This window comes from Lemur catta, chromosome 8 (genome assembly GCF_020740605.2).
Source record: "Lemur catta isolate mLemCat1 chromosome 8, mLemCat1.pri, whole genome shotgun sequence".
NCBI lineage: Eukaryota > Metazoa > Chordata > Mammalia > Primates > Lemuridae > Lemur > Lemur catta.
The window spans coordinates 11,661,850-11,682,234 of NC_059135.1; the positions used below are offsets into that span (position 1 = coordinate 11,661,850).

At 38.7% G+C, this 20,385-nt stretch overlaps 1 protein-coding gene across 1 annotated transcript in view; it reads right to left on the reverse strand.

Moving 5' to 3' along the window:
* The window catches only part of NYAP2 (neuronal tyrosine-phosphorylated phosphoinositide-3-kinase adaptor 2), a 163,671-nt gene that overhangs the window by 51,807 nt on the left and 91,479 nt on the right, over nucleotides 1-20,385 (reverse strand). The window contains exon 4 of the mRNA XM_045559318.1: nucleotides 10,400-10,609. Coding sequence (XP_045415274.1) covers nucleotides 10,400-10,609 — 210 coding nt within the window. The remainder of the gene's footprint in view (nucleotides 1-10,399; nucleotides 10,610-20,385) is intronic.

Genomic DNA, 20,385 nt, shown 5'->3' on the forward strand with positions numbered 1-20,385 from the left:
GGAGAAATACAGAGAAAAACCATTTCTCTGATGAACACAAATTCTAGCCAGCACAAGTCACAGTTTTCCACAGAGAAATAAAAGCGGGGCGAATGGGGATATGGCTCACAGTACCCTCCAAAGACTCTCCGAATGAGAGTTCTTTTATGTGTTTATTGCTAGAATTCAGAACAGGAGAGTTAAACTCTCAAGTGAGAAAACAGTGAGCAGAGCCACGAGCAGCAGGATCTGGCAAATGTTCCCCGAGGAAGCCACCAAGCACCCAATTAGAACTTGGAGGGAGAGCAAATGTGGAGAATCATCTTCTGGTGCACGAGCAGATTGCACCGAATGGCAGCCTGGAGGGTCATAGACACCGGAGCCCACAGCTGCCCGGGGCTGAAGTGGAGCCAGGCAGGAAGTCAACCTCCCACCGTGAGTCCAAATTACAGCGAACACCCCACTACCAGATTGGTTTGTTGTTCCTGTGGCATAATAAAAGTAAACATACTGGAGGACTCACGGTCCTTACCAATGCACAGGCCCTAAACTGTGAAAACAGGACGGTTAAGCACAACACTTCGAAACGTGAGATGCTGAGAGAAAGGATGGAACAATGGATTTTTACTTTTTACTTTAACTTTTTCTTTGTCAATGAGCATGCTCTACTTATCTGTTATTATCCTATACTATTATGAAATAATAATAAAGCATTTTTATTTGGGGGAAAATAGCAAAATACAAACAGACCTTGGAGTTCGTATCAATTGTCTACTGTCATGCCACACCCAAACTTGGTGACTTACAAGGCCACTCGTTTAGTTTTGCTCATGAGTCTGTGGTCTGCTGGTGGTTTCTCCAATCTTGGCTGGGCTCACGTGTGCATCTGCAGTCCACTGTGGGTCAAGCAGGCAGTTCTGCTGTCCTCAGATGTCTGAGGGCATGTCTCATCCTCCAACAGGGTAGCCCAGCTTTGCTCGCATGGTGGTGGCGAGATTCGGAAAGAGCCACTGAATTCAGTCACACCACTCGAGACTCTAAATTGACAGACAGTCATTCCGTCTCTTTCTGTTGGTCCATGCAAGACATAGGCCAACCCAGACTCAAGTGGTGGGAAGTAGACCTTACTTCTGGATAAGGAACTATGAAAGCACAGCGCCAAGGGTATAGATACAGCGACAGGAGAATAAGAGGAGATGAGACCACTGTGTCCTAAAGGAGCCAGGCCATATGAAGAAATGGAAGAAAGAGAAGAGGATATAGTTTGGAAATTACATAGATATAGTAAAATATTGTATATTAATCAGGTTTAAAAGTAAATATTTTTCATCCACACTTCTATGAGTAAGCTGCAGGGAATATTCTGTCCCCTTTAATTTGCATGGTTCCTACTCCTCATGGTAGTATCAAATTTAATATCACACGCTACAAGAAGGCTGTTTGAATTACTTTCCCTTTAGCTGGAGAACAAATTATGTGACTGTGTTTGGCTTACTTATAACACCCAGCATTTCCCCCTCAAAACATTTAGAAGCATCTGTTGCTTTATTTTTCTGCTTTCCCTGCTAAGCTATGAGTCTAGATTCTGCCACATATTCCTGCCCCACACCCCCAGCTCCTACCCCTGTACAGCCTAGAGTAGATGCTGAATAAACTTTAGTTAGAAAATAAACAAAGAGGGAATAAATGACTGAATGAATAGAAATGAATGAATGTCAGGTGGATATTTATTAAAGAAAATGTGCATATTGGCAGTTATCAGTGTTCTCTTGCGATTCACACATCCTTGCCAACATGGTTTTAAATCCCACTCATTGCCTCCAAGTAGAATAGAAGCATTGTCAGAGATTAAGATTACTTTTTGATAACTGTGTATAATGCAGCAACGAAGTCTTACAGCCTGCCCTGACCCTTTCTCCAAATTCCATCTATAAATGCAGACTCAAGGAAATCTAAACATGGCCATCACACTGACCTAAAACCTTTGTTGAAAAATGCACAATACAGGCTGTTGTACTAATATAGTCCCATAATCAGTTAGACTATGCATTGCTAAAGAAAAATCTTATATCATATTTGTAATGTGGTGATATTTCCAAAGGAAACATTCAGTCTTGGTCTTAGGAAAGAATCAAAGATCTTTCCAGCAGAATTGAATGGGAACAGAATAAACTTTGGTCTACTAGCTTTTATAAGCCAGCTTTGTACCAGGCATTTCTACGCATTTTAAATTTTTAATCCTTATAATGACCTACACAGTGAGATTTACTTTATCTTTTCTGTAAAAATAGAGAAAGTGGGTCACAGTAGTGTTCTATAATTTCTTCCAGTCATTGCCACCAAAATATTAATTTATTGGTATGGTTTACTTACATATATGTATTATGGTTTACCAGGACTTATTGTCATAAGTACTGTTCTGCAATTACCAGTCCTACTGCCTGTTTCTGCACAGCTCTCCCACTTTTCCACTCCTCTAAAATTGTGTGTATGGGACTGTTCTTGGATGTGAAGGGCTAAATCATCCATGACTTCGAGTTATTGCGATCAAGAGGTTTATCAGCAAAGTTAGCCAGTCATTCCAACATTATCAAGTAAAGTACAGGAAATACGTTTTAGAAGTTTCAAAAGGAAAGCATCTTTCTTATAAATCAACTGATAAAAATCCAGTATTCAAAGATAATACTCTTGGATTCAACGGCAGTTTCATTCCTGAATCCCAGGTTTCTGTTGCTGTGGTAGATTTTCTTCAGAGATCTTCACTCTTGGGTCTTTAAATAATACCCTAACACCTTTTGATCTCCCCAGTCTTCAACGGTGGTGACCAAAATATGAATTATAGCTGCAAATATCTTATAAACGATAGTTTGAGGTATGTGACATGTCAAGTTGGAGCCGGAGGTCTCACTGACTCCTATAAAACAATCCATGACTTTCCTAGCTGCACCAACCTTGCTACCACATTTCTCTGCACAAATTCTAGTTTCAATGCCACTTCTTATAGGAAACTTTCCTTCATTATCTGGGACCTGTGATTCTCTCTGCTCTGCAGCAAACGTATCTGCAAAGGTGTCTGGCATCGTAATGATGACTAGCATTTATTTAAAATTCATTATATTCCAGACACTATGCTAAGTGTGTTACATTTGTTATCTCATTTAATTCTCACTTTTAATTCTCAATAGTACCCATGAGTTAGATACTATGTTCATCCATATTTTATGAATGAAGATCAGAGAGATGAAGGGACATGCCCAATGTCATCACTAATAAAAAACAGATTCAGGTATGACTACATGGTGAGTACCAGGCGCACTGTCTGGGGAATGGACATGCTTGAGGCTCTGACTCAGGGGGATGGGCGGGACATGGGCAATATATATCACCTGAGCTTTTGTACCCCTATAATAAACTGAAATAAAAAAAAAAAAAGAAAACAGATTCAGGATTTAAATCCAAATTTGCAGGTTACCCAAACCTTGGTACTCAACCACTATATTATACTTTACGCATGTATTTATAAAACTTACTCTACAAATGTGGTGTGCAAGAAATGGCACATTTCTTTTTTTTCTTTAAATAAAATTAAATCCACATGTTTTCACTTCTCTGAACTTGTGTGCACAGGGCTCCTCTTGGATGTGAAGAGCTGAGTTCTTCATAGTGATGGAAATGCTTCCCTCCAATGGGTCACAAAAAGCCCCAGAAGTGCTCTGCAGAGTGGAATATACAATATGGTCCGCCAAGTCTTTAGTTCACACAAGGGAGTCTGTAGTCCAAGCACAGAGAGCCCTTTAAAATGCATAATTCCATATTTTGGAGGTTGGAACCATGATGCATAAAGTTCAGCCTCACTGGTAGCCCCAGGCAAACTGTACCCCACCTGTCTTCCCTCCCAGTCGGAGTTACAGCCATGTTCCTGGGGTTCTGTGAAGGACCAGGCTTCTCACCATCCATGGAATTCTGGACCTCTCTGTTCCACTTTCAGAATTAAAACATTTCCCCTCCCTTCCTGACCATCAATGGCCACAAGCCTCTCGCTCATCCCTGTTCCTGCCCCTAGCATTGCCTTCTCAAGGAGCTGTGCCTCCGGGAAAATAAAAGCCAGGAGGGCAAGGTGTCTGCTGGCACCTGCTGCTTCCACCTGAATGCAGCCTCTCTGTGCTGTAGGGTCAAATCCACGCCTCCACCTAATGATCACCACTTGATTTCGCAAACCAGAACATGCAAATTTGTGACCTTCAGGTCTTACCTAGCGAAAAGAAGTGAATCATTTAACTCAGTATTTTCTGAAAATTGAGCTATATTTAAAAATCGAAAGATTTCACACAATAGCAGTTAAATCTGGGAACCTTGGGTGAGCGCTGCTTATGGCAGCATCAGCTGGCACTGGGTAGCTTCTGTCCCCTTGGGATGCCACTGTGCTTTCCAGGTCACTTGCGTTTCCATCATTCAGTCCTGAGGTTCATCAGTTTGCAATAGATTTTCTTTGTAATGCTAAAATATTTCTTCATAGACATGCTTCTAACAAATGTGGAAATACAGAACTTAGAATAAAAGGGCTTCATGTTTCAAGAAAAGTTGGAAAAAAAACATTTTCCTTGGGGGAGTGATGTACCTTTCCACATGCTTCATGCACAAGCAAAACATGTCCATTTTGAAAGAGGGCATCTCTCCTGCTTCACTTGCTGATGTTACCTGTTTGTCCTGCAGGCATCTCAATTAGCGTCTCATCTCCGACCTCTTCAGAACAGTGGAAACACAGAAAATGCAACAAATAGAAGCTGAGGTTTTGAAAAGAGAGTTGGCCCTTCCACTTATAGGGTTTTCATTCCTGTTTAGATTTAAATATCACACTATTAACTGTGTGTCTGTGCACATGAGTGTGTGCATGACACCCTTTTGCTTATAAGCCAATGCCTTCTGAATTGGCTTCTAAAAACTCTTCAGTCAGGCTGGCCTGGCAGGCCCAAGCCAGGAGAGGTATGATTCTCCACCTTCTTCATCCCAGTGGAAAATTCTCTATCTTCTTACTCAACTAATAATCATAATAATTTTTAAGAAGATCTGATATAATCCTGGTTTAAAACACAATATCTCCCATTAATCCCTCCATCATTTTTCACAGCTGGACTAATTTTTTGTTCTCTGAATGATTTTAAATGTATAAAAACAATCGATAATAATGGAAATAATATTCAATACAAATCTAATTTATTATGTTCAATAGTTCTATGTCATAAAGAAACACAGTAAGATCTTTGAGTGCCAGAGACTGTATTTTACATAGCCTGTGGTGTGTGTGTGTGTGTTTGTACGTCCCCCGGAAACCATAACAGAGTCGGATACAAGCTGCTTAAAAACTATCTGTTAATTGATTCAGTGATTGAGATCTGAGTTTTTGTTAATAACGTGTTTACTTATATAATTTCCTCCACTTTTTCCCATTATTTTCGCAAGCACTTGGGTCCCAGTTCTCTACTGCCTTCAAGAATCACCCTCAGGGGAATCTCTGATTTACTAAACAACAGTGACTTTAATAAAGTACCAGAACAACCAGTGGCAATGTTAATTAGAATTGAGATCTCCTGACACTTTTGCTTTACTTCATCAATTCTTCCATTCCTCAAAAGAGCTGTTAAGAACAACCATTTCAAGTGGCTAAACTACTTTTGGTAAAGCAATAGTCTGTGACTGGTACAAGTTTGTATGCATATGTGTGTGTTGGGGTGAAGACAGACAGAGAGACAGAGAGAGAGACAGAGAGAGAGAGAGAGAGAGAGCACCAGAGGCAGAAAGTTGATAGAGGGAGAAAGGAGTTTATAGGTAGAATCTTCTTTCCTCTCTAGTGCTAGGTGTGGAGTTGAACATCTATGTTATTCAGAGAGGAGAGTTATAGATTACAGTTCTAGTATTTCAGTTACGGGATTAGTAGTTCAGTGGCCCAGCAAGGACACAATAACAAGCAAGTGTAAAGAGAAGAAGAAGAAGCAGTTAAAACTGACTCATTCCCTTCTGTTCCAAAACAGTAAGTCAAAAATTCCTTCTTCATATAGCTACTTGCCTATTTTGGACTAAGACCATCTCACTGATAAATATTCTTCAAGTAGTGCATGGTCTGTTTAAAATAACGAAGATGAGTGAACTTAAGATACTCTATGTTATACGCTTTTGCTAGTGGAACTATGGCATTTTCTAGTTCAGAACTGGCATATTTTAGGTTCTTTCTCTTCAGAAAAACAAAATCTAACAATGCAACAAAGTTTTTTCCTTTTCTCCTTTTTACTTCTCAAAAGTGGTGGCAGGGTAGATTACAGGTGCAAGTAATAGTAATGCTCATTTGAGTTTCACTTTCACATGAGAAACTGACTTGAACTGACATTATACATGCGACTGGACATTTGACCCTATGTTTTGCATTTTTTTTAATATGGATACAAAATTTCACTTTTGAAAATTTGACAGAAATTCTTTCTTCTTCCATATTTGTCTACCTCCTTCATGATCCAAGATAAAGAGTATGAGGGATGGTAAATATTTGTGTCATTTCTTCTGGTCAGTAGACAATTTCCTGCTCTAAAAACAGAGATAAAAGACTCAGGAGAGCATTAGATGCCATAAAACAAAAGACATGCTTCATGATTTTGAAGCAGAAGACAGTGAAAGTATGGTATAAATTCAATTTACACTCTAAATTTATTAGAAGATTCATGTCAGATTGTCAAAGACACTATAAGATATATATGTGTACGAATTTGTATTATTAGGCATTCAGTGAAAGTTTAATTATGGATTAATTGTTTCATTTCTATGTATCTCACAGATTCTTCTTCCTGTGCCCACACTTTGAAATGTTTCAATTCCCCAGGGTACCATCTCAGTTTCCTTTTCATCTCAGTTTCCACTCCAATGTCTCTAATGTCAGGCTCAGATCCCATGAAATCTCTTTAGTTCCAGATCTACAATTCCAACAGTCTACTGGCTGCTCAGTTGGATGTTCCAGAGTACTTCTAACTTAACATAGTCAAAATTTAATTCCTGACTTTCCCTCCTCTACCTTACTCTACACCTCATACTGACTGTATCTCAGTAAACGACCCCTCAGTCACCTAAGCTAAAAGCCCTGGAGTCATCACTGGATCTTTCATGACGCAAACTGAATCACATTATCCCTATCTTCAAGAAAATGATGAAAAAATATCCACCACATAATGTTCAAAACCTAACCATGATGTGGCAGATACTGTCCATTGCTTATGCAACATCATTCCCCTCTTATCTCTGCTAACAGACTGTCTATTTCATTTACAGATGGAAGACAGAGGCCCCGTTGACTTAGGGGAAAGAAAGCCTCTCTACAAATCCATGGAAATCCCATCCTCCTTCACTCAGTGATTGGCCCAAAGAATGTGTTTCCCAGTTCTGACCAATTAGATGGAAGGGCAAGTCTTCTCAGCCATGGTGCTCAGAACTGTGTAGTCAGATCCTGATCATGAAAACAATTATCAAGAGCAGCAGGAGAGTTGGGAGGACAGAAAGTTCTTGGGTCATTGATGACATCCCTGAGCAGTTGCAAAACACCTGGAGCTGCCTAACTCCAGACTTGATGCTATGGGAGCAAAGGCCATTATTGCTTAAGCCGGTGGTAATTTGTACTTTATAGCTGAAAGCATTTCTGATTAATAAGCAAGGCCCTTTAGGATTTTTCCTATCTGGTCACCCCCTACCTTTGCAGTTTCTTTAGTCAATCTTACTGACCCTTCATACCAAACACACTGTTTCATCCTTTAGACTTTTAGATTTTCATCCAGAAGGCAGGTTTCTTTCTTTATCTTTCTGATGACCAGCTCTTTATGTTTCAAGCTGAAGTTCAAGTGTTACCTCCTCAAGCAATTATATTTTATCCACCAAAAGCCCCTGTTATTTCTGCCAAAATCATACTCGCCCAGGAAGAAGTAATTGATTTATCTTCTGCTATGGTTCAGATATGGCCTGTCCCCACCAACACTCATGTTGAAACTTGATCCTCAATGTGGCCATGTTGGGAGATGGGGTGCAGTGGGAGGTGTTTGGGTCATGGTGGTGGATCCCTCATGAATGGCTTGGTGCTGTTCTGGAGACAGTGATGAGAGTCAGTTGTTACAAAGCCAGGATGGCCATCTCAAATGTATCCATTTTCCCTCTGACCTTCCACCATGTTTTGACCCAGCTCAAAAGTCCTCACTTCATAGTGAGCAAATCACAGTGCCATGCTTCTTGAACTTCCCAGCCCACAGAACTGTAAGCTAAATAAACTTCTTTTCTTTATAAATTACCCAGCCTTAGGTACTCTGTTATAGTACCATAAAATGGACTAGGACATCTTCTGTTTTACATATTATTTTGATATAATACATGTGATTTGATGCATCAACTTGACTGGGCTAAGGGATGCCCAGATAGCTGGTAAAACATTATTTCTAGGTGTATCTGGGAGGATGTTTCTGGAAGAGATTAGTATTTAAATCAGTAGGCTGAGTGAGTAAAGAAAATCACCCTCACTGATGTGAATGGGCATTATCCAATCCTTTGAGGGCCTGAATGGAACAAAAATGAGGAGGAAGGGCAAAGTCACTCTTTCTTCTTGAGCTGGAACATTCATCTTCTCCTGCACTTGGACATCAGCACTCTGGTTTTTGGAACTTTGGACTCATATTAGGACTTACACCATTGGCTTCCCTGTCTCTGGGTCCTTTGAGCTTGGACTAGAACTATAGCACTGGCTTTTATGGGTCTCTAATTTGCAGATAGCAGATAATGGGACTTCTAAGCCTCCACAGTTATGTGAATCCACCTCTCATAAGAAAGATTTTTCTATATATCTATAAGTATCCTATTGGTTGTGTTTCTCTGGAGAACCCTGACTGCAACACACATTATACTGCAATTATCTATTTGTCTGCCTTGCACTAGACTTTGAGCACCTATTGCAAGGATATCCTATGCATCCTTGTACTCCCTGTTCCTAGAACAATGGCTTTTACAAACTAGACACATAGGCAATACTTCTGGTTTTTACAAAATATATCCCTGGTCACAATAGGAGCATATATTGATCACATATTTTGAAAGGAACTGGTATAAACTTATATGATTCTTTAAAAATTACTAAGAAGCCTCCAAATCAATCATAAGCCCCAAATGAATAGTGATGTCAACCTTTTTGGGAGGAGTGACTCCCCTCAACCACCACACACAAAAAAACCTATTTGTTCTCTATGTTTCTTTCTTTTTCTTGACAAAATGCATAAATACTTTCTTCTCATATACCTATAGCAATTTATACTTTGCTATCAAAAATATATTTTGAAATTTCTGCTAAATTCACATAATGTTCCTTCTGCCAGATTTTCACTCATGCTTTAAACTTTATTATGCACATGATATAGGCTATGGCTGCACCACAATGCTTTAAGTTACATTTGAAGTCTGGGGAAGCTATTGCTTTGCCCCTGCCTGGGGACTGTTCCAGGAATATCCCTCACCAAGTTCAGAGATCAGACATCCTGTTCCGATTTTAACTTGTGCATGACTGAGAGACCACAGGCTAAATTCATGTAAATTGCTTTCTAAGATGAGTATCAGAGTTGAAAAGAACATTAAAGGACTGGTCTTTTCTTCAGAACCCTAACACTCTTAAGAAATAGAAACTCAAAAACTGCAGGAGGTTTCTTGATTATTTGTTGTTTATTTCAATTGACAGCTCTCTGTGAGTCCAGCATGAAGATTCATCAGTTCAAAGTAAACATACGCTGCTTTTTAAAAAAATTGATGTTTAATAATAGCTATCCTATTAACCATTCCAAATTGCATTACAGGTTTTAAGTTCAATTTATGAAATTAAAGCTGTATTAGATTAATATTTTTTATCTCCTTTGATTTAGATTTGGAAACTTAGTACCATGCCCAATGACCACTTTCTTCAGCTCACCACTTCAGATGCCTCATAATATCCACTTTCTCTACTGTCTTCAGACTACTTTGTTACAGTTCTGTCCTCAATTTTACTTTTGTTCATTTTTAACTAGTTTCCTAATTTTTTTTAAGCAAAGGAGACATAAACTCTAAATCACCCAAACTTCATAAATTGAAATTGCTTTAGATGAGGCCTCTGAATGTTTTTAAAGAAATTTATTTGAGTTGTCAGGGATGCTGCCTTGCGTGACTCCAAAAAGCACCATTCACTCATCTATGATCTCTGTGAATAGTTGTACCCTGCAATGATACAATATGCTGTTGTATTTCTTCATGTAACCTATGTGAAGGACTATTTATATTGTTTCTTTGAGTACAGACAGAGATAATTCTAAGTGATAACAGCATGAGAGTAATTTCTAGAGACAGGAGGGATTACCATCTAGGAGGTCATCACCCTTCTTACCTGAACTGTGGTTTCCTGCTAACAAGGTGGGGCTCACAGAGCATCTTCCCAATCTACTGGTGACCACAGGTGGACCTGGTGTTCCGTCCCATTCCTGAGCTTTGACAGGCTCTCTGGAGGAAGATGCCCCGTGGTGGCCTCTCTCCTTGTTGTCCAACTTTGGTAATGGCTCCGTGCTGTGGCTTCGGACTTTCAGCTCCTCTGTTGATTCTGTGTATAAACCAGAACAACACTCTGTTAAATAAAAGTCAAGTTCATCCCAAATTACTTTAAAAAATTAAAGTGTGATTTTCTAAAATACTTTCAGTATATTGTTGGAAACAAAGGCTTGTGTTGGACACTACACCATTTAAATATAAAGGGACATAGATTCCACCAGGCCTTTTTTCTTAGGTGTATCAGTTAATAATGCTGGGAAATACAGTTTTTTCTTTGGAAAAAGAGTACCTCAGTGAATCTTGAGTCTTCTTCAGTAACTCTTCCCTTATGCTCATCTTCAAGGAAATGTCTAACAGAGCACTTTATACTCCCTCTCTTTACTTTCTCATCTTTTTCACTTCACCACCCACTGTGACACACTTTCAGCCAAACCACTCAACTCAAGCTGCTTTTGCTAAGATCACGTAGTGCCTTTTAGTCGGAAAATCTGGAAGACATTTTTCAGCCACTCGACAACTCTTTGATTACTCACTTATTTGTATCTTCAATTCTCTTGGCTTCGCTGATGGCCCACCTTCCTGTGTTGTGTTCTAGGTCTAACACCTTTTCTGTGTCATTTACACTTTCTCTTCCTCCACACATCCCGCACAGCCTGGTTGTCTCCAAGGAAGTAGCTTAGCTACTGTTCTCTCATTCTCTATGTGCTCTTCCTGTGATTTTATCCTTCAGGATTCAGCCAGCCATCATCTGATTGTTAGTAATTTTTAAATATTTTATCAGATGCCTGGGCCAGTCTTCTTATCTTCAGATTCAATTATTCAACTGCCTGCTGGATGAATCCATCTGGGGGCCCCGTGGGTAACACAAATTTAACATTTTAGATGCTGAACTGATAACACTTTTTACTAAACTACTGGTTCTTCCCATTCTGGCCAACTATCCAGGCTAGAAGCTTGTCTCTCCCTTTCTTTCACTGCTACTCCCCAAATCCATCAGTCACAAGATTTTGCAGATTTTATTTCTGAATATCTTGCTCTCCCTCCTCTTACTCTTTGCATCATGTCTACTTCAACTGCTCTGGTTCAAGCCCTAATCATCTCCCTTGAATCATTGCAACTTGTCTCTGACTCTGTCCTTGACTCCCCAAAGTACAAGCTCCTTATAAGTGCCCAAGTGATCTATTTAAAATGCAAATCTGATTGTAATGTACCCCTGATTAAAATTCTCCCAGAAACCTCCTTTTACCCCCAGAATAATGTCTAAACCTCTTAATATGACCTGTAAGAATCTCCACTACTTTGCTCTTCCCTTCTTCTCTAACTTTGTCACTCCCTGACAAACATTGTATTCAAGGAACACCACTGAATTGGTTGTAGCTTCTTCCTCCCAACTCCATCCCCAACAATAAGGAGGCTGTTTTCTACAGGTACTACCTCCCCTGCTTTGAATATCCCTGTATATTGTCTTTGCTTAACTAACTCTACTCAGACCTGTTTACTTAAGTATCCTCTGAAGCTTCCCCACCCATATCACCACCCCTGCTGGGTTATGATCATCTCTGCAGGACACTGCCTTATATTTCTATGTATCTGCTCTCCCCCAAGAGACGGTGGCTTCTTCCAAGGCAAATATGCAGTTTTGGGAGTTTTTTGCATTTTTTAAATTCGGTGCCTTCATCACCTATCATATTGCTCAATAGGAATTTAATTTTATTTATTTACTTATGTAGTAGGGTTCTCAATTCCTAAGGCATCTTTCCGGTCTGTGTAGGAAACACAACATTCATAACAGAAAAGAGAATCAAGTGACAATAAATGTATTAAAGTAGCATGGAGCTAATAGCATTTTCAAAAATCTAATTATCTAACAATCACAAGTTGAAAAATTCACCAGGTTAAAAGTTTAATTCAAATAAGAAAATTTTGAGAAAGGCATAGTAAAAAAAAAAAAAAAAATCACAGAAATGATTCAAAGAATCTGTATTTTTTTTTTTAATTTAGGTTAAAATACTCAACAATATGCAGCAGTGTGATAATACAAATGCCACAATTTGGTTCCCTGAATCTGTGGGGCAGAGATAGAATAAGTTGTAATGTATTAGGCAGCCTGGATCAGGAATCCCAGAGACTCTAGCTTTGCAGCTCTGGCTGGTGACCCATGCTATGGAGCATTTGGTTTCTCATTTTTTCTTACCTACAAAATGGAGACAATATCAACCCAACCTAACTTCCCTGATTGTATTTGAACAATCTAATAATATTCTACATTTTAAATTATTTTAAAAACTATAGAATGACACAGAAATAAAAAGTAGTACTCATTTAAATAAAGTATAGCCATTTGTCCTTTACGAATTTATTTAATCTTTCTAAATATAGACTAGATAACCACTGAGTATACAAACGGAAAATTAACCCATTATCGACAGTACCAGCCCAGGAAGCCAACCCACTATATACATATCAGAATTATAGGAAGTCAGATCACTCTCTCTAGTAACAAATCCAAAGCCAAGCAATAAATAGCCCATGTAACTACTGGCCCCAAACAGTCAACACTTGATTAATAACTTGCTGCTTCCCCAGTTTTTGGCACAGTTTCCAACTTAGGATCACATGGAGAAAGCCAAATATACACTTTTAACAAATCACAAAAGATGACCCACTTCTCGTTAGCCTAGCCTTGAATCAAGGCACATATGATACCTTCTTTTTGTTAAACGAATAACTTTAGACAAATTAAATTTAGCAGAGTTTATTTGAACAAAGAAACAATTCATGAATCGGGCAGCACCCTGAATGAATAAAGGATCAGCGAGCTCTACCCAGCAATGTGGGAAAACAGTATTTATAGAAAGAAAAATTGAAATGACATACAGAAACATCTGTCAGAGTCCAGCCTTTGCCTTATTTGGACATGTTCTCAGCTGCTATGATCGGTCAAGACTCAGCTACTTGTTACAAGACTATAATCTTAGGTTAGGTTGCAGTTTGTTTACATACTGAGTTAGGTTGCAGTTCACTACATACAGAGTCAGCTTTAGGCCAAATTTTATTTAACACATTTGTTTTTCCACCGTAAAGCTTTTCCACTTCTCTGTCTGCCTGAATCTCTGCCAAATGCAAGCTCTGAATAAATAGCCTTTGCCTATTCTCATTTGTTTGGTCTTCATTTATTTTCACATTGCTATAGTCCCTTCTAGCTCAAAGATGCAATGCAGTTGTGTAAACACATATCAGGAACAGCAATCTAAGAGATTAATGTAAACCAAAAGGGTAGTCCCACAATAAAAACCTCAGAAAGATTTCAGGTCTTTAAATGGGCCTGTATATAAGCTTAAGTTTCAGTTATACTGAAATCAAGTATAAGAAGTCAAAATATTTTAAAGATAATACATTCCAGCATAATAATTAGAGCAAGACAATTTAATCAACACTCGCTTTTCAGTGCCCTGAGACAAATGGAATAAAACCAGTATCAGAAAAGAACATCATAGACTATTCCCAAGCTGTTTATTCACAGTTTCAAAGAAAATGTTACTCTAGCTTCCAAATGTCACAGCCCCAAAGCCTAATGACCCATCTGTTTCACCCCACCTTCTCTTCCAGATTTTAAACAAACCATTGGAGTGCTTGTCTTATTATCTACTTCTGTATTTTCTTCCATTACCACCATTGAGAAGTTGCCAATTTTTTTTTTTTCTTACTTGTCACACACTCACAGAAAATCCTCTCTCACTGGAATTGGAACTAAACAAAGGGGGAAAAAAATGCTCAAATTTAGCATTGGGTCCAATATTGTTCTTGCAGGTTCAGACAACGTTTTAAATATGAAAGGCTGTGTGTTAAGGCACCTCCACCAACATTCTTGTGTCTTTGTTCTCATTCAAATCACTCCTATGTACATATCAGGGGAGTGTCACTTAGGTCTCAAGCCTCAACTAAATAAAAGCCCAATATAGCTTTGGAAGCAAAAAGGAGCTTTTTTGTCTTTTCTTCTTTCTTTGTTTTCAAGTCCCAGAGGTTAGTCTGCAGTGAATTTTGGCAGGTATATTTAGAGAAACTTGAACAAAAGGACTGAAGAAATTGTACTACTCAGACTCATACCTATGTACCTTAATGTCTGCCTCCTAAATAGAAGTAAGAGCTGAAAAATCTAAATAATCATAAATGTACTATTAAGCATTTTATTTGGGAATAAATCTACTTTCCCATGTATATATATTCAAGGACTACATCATAACCAAATATGCTTTCTAATATAAAATAAATATGAAAATTTTCAAAATAGCTGTTGAAAAGAGACCCATTGAAAGTGAGCAATCAGACTATTGTAATACATAACATGTAAATAAGACATATTAAAAGCTCAAAGAAATCTATCCAGAGTAATAAGGGCACATTTATCCATATCCATATATATCAATGATTTTTTTTGGAAGTTTATTGAAAACAAACTTGATTTCAGTAACATAAACTTTCTGGAAAAGATCAATCTTACATACTGTAATAAAGTTTGATGTGGAATCTAAGTTTTTCAGTGTTCACAGTTACAGCTCCAGCTTTCAGCAAATGAATGATTGACCCAGTGAATGTTGACTATTCCCCTAAAATCTAATTCTCACATTGAAATTTGGTCTTGAATTGAATTCTGGTTGCAAGAATGCATGGGTTATTGCATTACATTTGTATTTTGGACTGTGTGTTTTATATATCAATGACTTAAATTTCTTAGTGTTTAAGCTGAAAAGGGGCAAACAAAGACAAGACCAAGAGCTTAAATACTTCTTTGACCAAATATTCTCTCCAGGACTCTAAAACATCACACCTTAGGCAGTTAACTCTGAAGTTCCTTCTCAAAGTTTTCCTATTTCCTGCTTCTTTATGCTATCTCTGGGTCTACATTTGTCTCTCTGACTTCTTCCCTATTTCTTTCCTTCTTCATTCACACCCTGGATCCTGGGACACCTGGAAAACTTGGCTCTCTGGGTCTTAGAGTTTTCATCTCAAGGTCGGCCCCCATCAGACGCTGGGTTTTACTAGAATCTTTCATTCCCTCTTCCTCATCAACATTCACTTCCTCAGTGATAAAATAGTACTGAGGATTCTTATAAATCTCTGCAACCTAAAGATTCCTCTCAAGCTCTAGGGATAAAAAAAACAATATAGGACCGATGGGTCTTTACATGTCTTTCTGGGGGAGGGACACAACATATTAAAACTGACAGCACTATCCTCTCTCTAGATTTGCTCTTTTTCTAGCTAAAAAGGTCATGATCTTCAGAGGCAGACAAACTGGATTTTACATTTCAGCCATGCCATTTGTCTGCTAGTTAATCTTAGTCAAGGGTCCTGAACATCAATTTCCACTTCTGTAAATGACGATAATAAAAATTGTTGTTATTGTGGTCCTGTGAAGATTCAATAAGATAAAGCATTTAAAGTTCCTTACATAGCAATGCTAGTAACTATTTATTTTTTCCTTAGTGTTTTTTTTTTGTGACTTAGAATACCCTTTTCACAGGTACCTAAGGAAGACACTTAGCTCTCATCCTAAACTATGTTATCCCCTACATGGGGAGTCCCCACAACTTCGCAGTCTTCAGGACCCAGACAGGAAACAGAAGCATATAATGCTTCTCCCTAACCACCATCAGTGCTTTAATTCTAGCTTTCACCTTTCTGCCTTTGTATTATGGCAAAACCCCCTACCTGCCTATCTCCTGTTGTCCTCTCTTTCAATTCATTTCCAGTGAAATTACTTCCGGGCTCCAAGGCTTTGGGTTGGGGCATAAGGCCCTTCATAAACTAGTTTCCATAAGCCCTCAACCAATTTTAATTGTGGTGTTTATAAGTTGTTTCCTTTATATGTGCTGTTCCTTCAGCCTGATACACCTATACCTTAACTAGTTAGTCACATCTTCGTGTTTGGGAATTCTTAGCTCAGGTGTTATCATTCCAGGAAGTCTTCCCCTAATTCCTTTTCCTAATTTGAGCTAAAGGTGTCAGTAAGGGGTTAATAGTAAGCTTGGGTGTCTTGAAGAAAGTGACCTTGGGGCCTGCCATATTGCAGTACTGTCACCTTGACAATTACAATAAAAATGTGATGTTGAGCCTGTCCCGTTAATTGTAAGCCCTGATCTGTTCCTCTGCACTAGACAGGTGGACTACTAGGTGGTATGTGGGTCTTAGAACAATGTGACTAAAATAATATTAATAGAAAAGATCTTGGGGGAATCAAGGCTGCAGCTTCTTTGGGTTAAGGTGACACATTGGTGTCTTGGTTTTCATTCCAGCCATTGTAAATACCCCGTGCAAGAGCTATGTATATGGTGGATGCTAGGCATATCTGTGAGCCACAGAGACAAACTACATTTCTGTAAGTTAAACATAATGTACATTAAAGCCCTCTGTATTTTTCAGGCCACCCTATGCCTTCCATGACACCTGCCTCCTTGTGCTCCAATGTCACATCACAGGCACAGCTTATCACTTGCAGTTGTTGATTTATATTTGTTCTCCTTTTCCCTCCCCATCTGATCATAAGCTTCTTAAGACTAAAGCCTACATCTTTCATGTTGGGACTTATTATCTGAATATCTAGAGTCCTCAGTGAGAATCAAAAGGATGAATAAATGCATGCCTGCTTCACCCCAGACAGTGAGCTTATCAGCTTTCACTCCTGGCTCTAACCCCGTCTTGTGCTCACACTCTCCTCTCTAATCTCCCTAGCACATGGGCCATGGCCAGCATGAACCAATAACCCTGAATAACTGGTGAACACGAGTTAGTTACTGTAGCCAAAATTGTCTTTTTGTTAACCTATAAATGTTTATACAATTATAACTTGCTAATCATAAGCCAGAAAATAAGCGATTTGCCTGGAAAATTGAGTTTTATTTGGAAATATGAACAGTCACACCATTTTCTTAGATGAACATAAGATTCCATTCTCCTTTTTTTGTTTTTTTGCAATATTTAAAGGATTCATTTGTCATTTCATTTAATCGCTTTAGAAACATATAAGTGATTCAGATGATTTAGATAAAAGGTTTTTCTATTTGTGGTTCCTGAATGCTGTTACTTTTTTTTTCTTATTTATTTCAAATTATTAGGGGAGCACAAATGTTTCTGTTACACGGATACCTTGCATAATGCTTAAGTTGGAACTTTTCATGTGCCCATCACCAGAACAGTGTTCACTGTACTCAATAGGTAAGTTTTTACCCCTTGCCCCCTCCCACCCTTCCCGCTTCTTGGTTTCCAATGTCCTTTACATCTCTTTGTGGCTGCTGTTATTCTTGAAATGTCACATCTAACATAGGGATTCCCTGGTTATAAAATATGGACTGTACTTGTGTCTGGCAATACAGAGACCAAAACTCATGTTGCCAAAAAGCATTTGAGCTTCCTGTAGAGATAAAGAATGCTTCCAAGTTATTGCCTCATATTGGCATAATCAACAGAATCAAAGTCACTCCATGCTATTCCAACTGCTGAACAATGAAAATAATGAAAAGTGATCAAGGAAGATTAATTAAGCAAGAAAGATAACACATTTGAAGTGTTAGAGGAGTCACTGAACTAAATTGCATTATCAGATAAGTATTAGATTCAGTCATCAAATTTTAGAACTAAAAGGGCCCTTGGAAATCACCAATTGCAATAGCTTATTTAAAGCAAGGGGTGTGTGTGTGTGTGTGTGTGTGTGTGTGTGTGTGATTATGGAGATGGTTGTCCTGCCTCTGGAAGGGTAGCTCCAGGGAGGGCGAGGCGAGTCCCTACCTCATGGGAAACCTTGGCTCAATGTTAAACATCTGTCATTCCTAGAAAGCTCTTATACAGAGCTCTCGTCAGCTCCCCTCCCCACACCATCATTTGTTGGTTGCTGGGACTTCTGTTTCTGGAACAACTTGGAACTAGTCTACTTGTGCTTTTGAGTAAATACCTTTAGAATCCAGTGTGATATAGTCTGATTTCCTTTGGTCACCTCTTCTTCAGAATGCAAATCTAGCACTCTCCTGGTCACCCTGACCTGGATTCTAATTTCATGTCATGGTGTCTTTTAAAACTGTGATGTCTGGAGCTGGTTAGAGCCAGACAGGCAGAGACAGTTTACCTACAAGTCCAGGCAGGCCCTGGGGTCTTCTCATTGCACTTCTATTACTCCAGCCTCCAGGTCTCTGAGGAAAAGAGGGCAAAGGCTCCATGTCTCCACAATGAAAGGGCACCGAGGAACAGAAGCAATTTATTTTTATTTTTATAGTATTCCTTCTCTCTTGTATGAACTCTGTCATCTGGAGTCAGTTATGTCAACTCCTACATCTAAGGGATACCTTCTCTTCAAATATATTTATAGAGAAAGAATAATAGCTCAGTCATCTGGAGAGTCTATGGTCTTAAATAAAATCAGAAAGAAAGTCCAGTTTTGTGTTAACAAGGCACACAGGGTAGAATGTTGATTCACAAATAGAGGAGGCACATTGAATTACAACAGATTAGGTAAAGAATCCTAATTAATTTACAGGCATGAAAACAGCACAGAGCCTTTACACAACTTGCCCAAGGTCACACAAATAGCAATTAGCAAAGACCTCAGAAAGAAACAGGTTTCCCAGCCAACACGCTATGTGCACGCTATGTCTCGCCATAACACAGGAGGACCCACACACCGACTTATACACAATGGTACTTTTTCACAGGGTGGAATAATAAATGAAATGTTTAAAGATCATGTCCAGCCTTTAAAAGCTCTCCACCAAACATCCAGATGATATAATCATTCATTTTTTATCAAGGTATGTGAGGATTGTAAAGATATTGCCACCAAATTATTTCTGCCTAAAAATCTTTCACTGAAGTCATCAGGCAAAGGTTAGGTGTTGACATATTTTAGTAACATCTTCTTCAAGAGATTTCTAGTATTGCAGGACAGAGAGAGAGAATTTGCTCAGAGAACAATCTATCACACTTGCATTTGCACTGTGAAAACCAGAGGACCGGTGGGCAGAGACTAGCCACATGCTGACCAAATCCTTTTGCCCTTATCCCCAGGGATCTGGTTAAAGCAGACATCTGAGCATTCCTTGCAGTTAGGGAGAGCCACATAGCTGAGGTCTGGCCATTAGAATGCGGGTGGGAGTACTGCGTACTGTTTCCTGGTCTGCTTATCAAACACCCCACAAATACCTCATCCTCGGGCTTCCTCAAGGTTTTGAGGTCCTAGGGGCTGGCAGAGCCACCAAATGGAAACTTCTCAACAATTATAGGAAGAAAAGTCTATCTTTCACTGAACTCACTGACTGCCATCTTGCTCATGACAAAAATCCTGGCCTGTGATATAACCCAGAGAGAGATACGTCATATTACATTAAGCCACTGAGGTTTTGATATAGCAGTTGGACTATTCTCTAGATATAGCTCTTAATTCTAATTATAAATTCATCCACAACTAAGCTTTAGCCCAATTCCTAATGCACATTTTAACAGATATTATTTCTCATTTTGTCTTCTGTAAAATATAGTCTAAATATAAGATCCTTGAGTTTCTAATGAGGAAAATATTTTTATTGGCATCCTGACAGAAAAATTAAGGAGCAGAGAAATTAGTTAGATTGCCAAACACAGTACAAAAATCCAACATGCAATGCTATTCTCTTAGCTCAAGCTTTAATAAAACTCCTTTACAAAACTGATAACCTTTACTGAATATTTGATAAATATTTTAAAGACTATGGCTTCAGTAAATACGTGCTTATGTGCTGAAAATACAAGTAGATGAACTTCTAGATGATCGTTCAGTCAAACTGCTTATATATATTATTCATA